The 6,000-nt window shown below is 38.7% G+C and overlaps 2 protein-coding genes across 2 annotated transcripts in view; one reads left to right on the forward strand and one right to left on the reverse strand.

The window, feature by feature from the left end:
* Positions 1-1,811, reverse strand: part of LOC128693028 (von Willebrand factor A domain-containing protein 7-like) — a 57,662-nt gene extending 55,851 nt beyond the window's left edge. Inside the window, exon 1 of the mRNA XM_070092142.1 lies at positions 1,322-1,811. Coding sequence (XP_069948243.1) covers positions 1,322-1,585 — 264 coding nt within the window. The 5' untranslated portion in view covers positions 1,586-1,811. The remainder of the gene's footprint in view (positions 1-1,321) is intronic.
* LOC128692870 (glutamate receptor U1-like) overlaps positions 1-6,000 on the forward strand; it is a 63,977-nt gene that overhangs the window by 12,728 nt on the left and 45,249 nt on the right. The window lies entirely within an intron of this gene.

The following is a 6,000-nucleotide window of genomic DNA, read 5'->3' on the forward strand; positions in this document are numbered from 1 at the left end:
GGATATCATTTTTTGCAGTTTGAAGCTGAAATCGTAATTTTTTGTTTCTTATTCTTTCTCAGAGTAATTAAAATATAAAGACTCAGCAACGAATGGTTGAAGATGAGTTCCTCAGAGTGTAAGAGCAATGACCAAGAACTGAAGGTAAAATTACATTTTTCTCACTCTTTGCTTGCACATATATTTGTAAAAACAGGCAGAATAGAGGAGAAGGGAGGAAAGGAAGGGGAAAAGAGAGAGTAGTAGAGGAGAGAGAGAAAGAGAGAGAGAGAGAGAGAGGGAGAAGAAAGGGATCGGGGAATACCCTCCAGGTAACCTCCAGGTAAGGTGAAGAACCCTTTTACTTGTGGTTCATGACTCGACCTGCTGTGTACGTCAAGTTGCGACTTAACTCGCCTCGCCTCCCCTCCTTTTTGATATGGTATAAGATCGATGGCAAGAATGGGCAGGTGAAGGACTTGGGTATGAGAGAGAGCAGTGAAAGTTGTTGGGGGTAGTTAAGTGACCCAACCACTTCGAGTGGTTTCTAAGAAAATATTTTTATTCACATAATAACGGGTTTTTTTTTTCACCTCATCCCAGAGGCTTGGACAACCAAAAATACTTTTCTAAAATATGGCAGAGTTTATTGACTCTAGTTTTCCACTAGTCGATATGTTCGGTATATTTAGAAAAACTATTGTTAATGTTGTTTTTATCTTTTATTTATATTCGCGGCTTAGAATCGTCAATTAAAAAAAAACCAGTTTTTAGTTTCTTTTCTAACATGAACTAAGTTTTCTAAAGGAATGTAACTTTTAACTGCACTCTCTAAGGCACTGCACTCTCTTTTCAAAAGCACTATAACGTTCTCTTTGAATCACTGTAGCCTCTTCTCTGAAGCACTGTAACCTCTTCTCTGCGGCACTGTAACTGAATAGAGCACAAATACAATATCAGACACTAATGGCGTGTAAGGGCGCTTTAACGCCCGTTCCTTTCCTTTATGAAGGACTGGCTCTACGAATTTAATTTTATGTAACATTAAATTTAGGAAGTATTATGCACACTTATGCTGCCTTTATACCTTGTGTCTCACTTGGAACCAATATGTACACTTGTGCTCTCCATTCAAACTGCATGTACACTGCGTTCTACATGGAACCAATGTAAATATTTGTGTTTCATATGAAGGTAATATGTACGCCTGTGCCCCACAAGATTCCAAGTTGTACACTTGTGGCAAGCGATGGCAATATCCAAGCGTACATGTGCACTCCACATAATTGCATCAAACACAGCTGCGGTCCTCATCAATGTACTAAGTACTCTTAAGCCTTACCTTGAAGTATCTGACTACGGCTCTCCTGATGGCTTCTCTGGTGATTTCTCTGTGGTGCCACACTCGGGTTCCTCGATCAAACTCCGCACAGTAGATTCCAAATACATCGTCTTGAGTTTCCAGTAGTGTGCCGCGCCCGAGGAAGGCGCTGCTGGGAAGCGGCGTCAACGCCATTAGAAACAGCAAAAGAGGGAAGCAGGATATTGGTGAAGACGATCCATCTGCTTCAGTTCCTTGTCCTCGAGACATTCTGCTGATGAACATCAATCTATAGGGTCCGCTTTCGTGCTAGAATTTTGAAATTTCTTTCTATATATAACTTATTATATTCGTAGGAAGAGTACGCCTTCTTGCTTCGCTTTTGTGCCGCTATGCATATATATTAACCTTACTTTAAAGGAATGCTGTGTATATTCTCATAGTTTCTTCCACCAGACATGAAACGACTTGACTAGAGTGAGGAGGTAATACCAACTAAAGACCAGCTCAAAGCTTCACCATGAGTGTGATATGTACCAGTGAGGAGGTGTATATATACACACACGCTTCCTGACGCTCTCCTGCCGGATACATTGTATTTGTGTCGTCACTACGTAATCTAGATCCCCAGGCAACAATCTACAGAACTTTGAGATGTGTTTTCAACACAGAGTCGTATAGCATAAGCAATAAATACATTTGTTTTGAATATCCTCAAACACATAACATACCACTAAATATGCGATTCATATTGATAAAATTCCATTACCGGAAATGATATCACACACTATCCACACTGAGATATCAGGTAGAGGTAAATGCCAGGAGGTACCGGATAAATGCCAGGAGTTACTGGATAAGCAGTGACTGTGAACCCGTACATTGCAACAACATCAAAGTACCGCCTCATAAAAACGCTTGGTAATTGAGTCGGCAGACGGCTTTACTTTCACTGGGGCCCGGGGACTGTGGGAAGGGAAACGGCAGGGTCAGGGACGATGGGGTTAGAGAGGGGTGAAGAAGTGATTAACAGGTTACGGCTTAAGTCGCTTTACGGAAAGTATTTTATCTGGATATCCTATAATCCTGTAAAATAATAAAGCAAGACGTATTAATATTAATGTTAGCCACTTACGTCTAGACGTGTGTGTGTACGAGCATGTGGCGTGTGTAATATATATATATATATATATATATATATATATATATATATATATATATATATATATATATATATATATGTCGTGCCGAATATGTAAAACTGGTCAATTAGCAAGAACTCATTTAAAGTTAAGTCCTTTCTAAAATTTTCTCTTATATGTTTAAAGACATATTTTTTTCATTAATGTTAATGTAAAAAATTATAATTTTGCACCAAAAGAATCTTAGAAAATTTACCTAACCTTATTATAACAAGAACAATTTATTTTAGCCTAACCCAACTAAATATATTTTAGATTTGTTTACAAAAATTTAATACTAAACAAACAATGAAATATATTTTTTTCGTTAGGTTCAGAATGATTTTGGCGAAATTATTGCATACACAAATTTTCGCTTGTCCTATATGGCAAGATGAGCGTTGCTATTTAAGCCAAGATCGCAAGTTCTGCCTATTCGGCACGACACACACACACACACACACACACACATATATATATATATATATATATATATATATATATATATATATATATTTTTTTTTTTTTTTTTTTTTTTTTTTTTTTTTTTTTCAACAAGTCGGCCGTCTCCCACCGAGGCAGGGTGACCCAAAAAAGAAAGAAAATCCCCAAAAAGAAAATACTTTCATCATCATTCAACACTTTCACCACACTCGCACATTATCACTGTTTTTGCAGAGGTGCTCAGAATACAACAGTCTAGAAGCATAAACATATAAAGATACACAACATATCCCTCCAAACTGCCAATATCCCAAACCCCTCCTTTAAAGTGCAGGCATTGTACTTCCCATTTCCAGGACTCAAGTCCGACTATATGAAAATAACCGGTTTCCCTGAATCCCTTCACTAAATATTACCCTGCTCACACTCCAACAGATCGTCAGGTCCCAAGTACCATTCGTCTCCATTCACTCCTATCTAACACGCTCACGCACGCTTGCTGGAAGTCCAAGCCCCTTACCCACAAAACCTCCTTTACCCCCTCTCTCCAACCCTTTCGAGGACGACCCCTACCCCGCCTTCCTTCCCCTATAGATTTATATGCTTTCCATGTCATTCTACTGTGATCCATTCTCTCTAAATGACCAAACCACCTCAACAACCCCTCTTCTGCCCTCTGACTAATACTTTTATTAACTCCACACCTTCTCCTAATTTCCACACTCCGAATTTTCTGCATAATATTTACACCACACATTGCCCTTAAACAGGACATCTCCGCTGCCTCCAACCGTCTCCTCGCTGCTGCATTTATATATATATATATATATATTTATATATATATATTTATATATATATATATATATATATATATATATGTAGGTAGTAGGTTGGGAGACAGCAACCACCCAGGGAAGTACTACTGTTCTGCCGAGTGTAAAACGAAAGCCTGTTATGCAACAGTTAGGTATCTTTATTTCGAAACGTTTCGCCTACACAGTAGGCTTCTTCATCTGCGTTCTACTAGTGACCTACGTCTCACCTCCTGGCGCTATATAAGGCTCCATCCCGTCACTTCAACTCCATATTGTTTCAGACTATGGAACTATGCTCTTCTCCAGACTGAGGGACTGAGCACCTCAAAACTTTAAGGGTGATGGACTGATTACATCATCTTCAAGTCTCTTCTGCTTCTAACAACTTTTCTGTACTCGACTGAAGAAGCCTACTGTGTAGGCGAAACGTTTCGAAATAAAGATACCTAACTGTTGCATATGTGTCTTACCTAACAACCTGTCGGTATTTTATACCATTTTAATGTTCAAAACGAAAGCCTGTAATTGTTTTACATGATGGTAGGATTGCTGGTGTCTTTTGTCTGTCCCATAAATATGCAAGATTACAGGTACGTCTTGCTACTTCTACTTATACTTAGGTCACACTAAATATACATGTACACGTTTATTTATACACACTCATCTGAGTTTTCTTTGATTTTATCTTAGTTCTTGTTCTAATTACTTTTCGTTTTATATCCATGGGGAAGTGGAATAAGAATCTTTCATCCGTAAGCCATGCATGTTGTAAAAGTCAACTAAAATGCCGGGAACAATGGGCTAGTAACCCCTTTTCCTGTAAAAATTACTAAAAAGAATAATAAGAAGAAAATTGTCAAAGTGGGAAGTCTGAATGTGTGTGGATGTTGTGCGAATGATAAGAAAGAGATGATTGTGGATGTTATGAATAAGAAGCTGGATGTCCTGGCTTAAAGTGAAACAAAGCTGAAGGGGGTGGGAGAGTTTCAGTGGAGAGGAATAAATGGGATTAGGTCAGGGGTTTCTAATAGAGTTAGAGCTAAAGAAGGAGTAGCAATAATGTTGAAGGATAAGCTATGGCAGGAAAAGAGGGACTATAAATGTATTAATTCAAGGATTATGTGGAGTAAAATAAAGGTTGGATGTGAGAAGTGGGTTATAGTAAGCATTTATGCACCTGGGGAAGAGAGAAGTATAGAGGAGAGAGAGATTTTGGGAAATGTTGAGTAATTGAGTGAGGAGTTTTGAAGCAAGTGTGAGAGTACTTGTGGTTGGAGATTTTAATGCTGAAGTGGGAAAAAATGTTGTGGAGGGAGTAGTAGGTAAATTTGGGGTGCCAGGGGTAAATGAAAATGGGGAGCCTTTAATTGAGCTATGTGTAGAAAGAGGTTTGGTAATAAGTAATACATATTTTATGAAAAAGAGGATAAATAAATATACAAGGTATGATGTAGCACGTAATGAAAGTAGTTTGTTAGATTATGTATTGGTGGATAAAAGGTTGATGGGTAGGCTCCAGGATGTACACGTTTATAGAGGGGCAACTGATATATCGGATCATTATCTAGTTGTAGCTACAGTTAGAGTAAGAGGTAGATGGGATAAGAGGAAAATGGCAACAACAAGTAAGAGGGAGGTGAAAGTGTATAAACTAAGGGAGGAGGAAGTTCGGGTGAAATATAAGCAACTATCGGCAGAAAGGTCGGTTGGTTCAGGTATGAGTAGTGGGGGGAGGTGGGGTTGAAGAGGATTGGAATAGTTGTAAAAATTCAGTATTAGAATGTGGGGCAGAAGTTTGTGGTTATAGGAGGGTGGGTGCAGGAGGAAAGAGGAGTGATTGGTGGAATGATGAAGTAAAGGGTGTGATAAAAGAGAAAAAGGTAGCTTATGAGAGGTATTTACAAAGCAGAAGTGTTATAAGAAGAGCAGAGTATATGGAGAGTAAAAGAAAGGTGAAGAGAGTGGTGAGAGAGTGCAAAAGGAGAGCGGATGATAGAGTGGGAGAGGTACTGTCAAGGAATTTTAATGAAAATAAGAAAAAAAATTTGGAGTGAGTTAAACAAGTTAAGAAAGCCTAGGGAACAAATGGATTTATCAGTTAAAAACAGAGTAGGGGAGTTAGTAGATGGGGAGATGGAGGTTTTGGGTAGATGGCGAGAATATTTTGAGGAACTTTTAAATGTCGACGAAGAAAGGGAGGCGGTAATTTCATGCACTGGCCAGGGAGGTATATCATCTTTTAGGAGTGAAGAAGAGCAGG

This window comes from Cherax quadricarinatus, chromosome 38 (assembly GCF_038502225.1).
Source record: "Cherax quadricarinatus isolate ZL_2023a chromosome 38, ASM3850222v1, whole genome shotgun sequence".
In the NCBI taxonomy this organism is placed as follows: Eukaryota; Metazoa; Arthropoda; class Malacostraca; order Decapoda; family Parastacidae; genus Cherax; species Cherax quadricarinatus.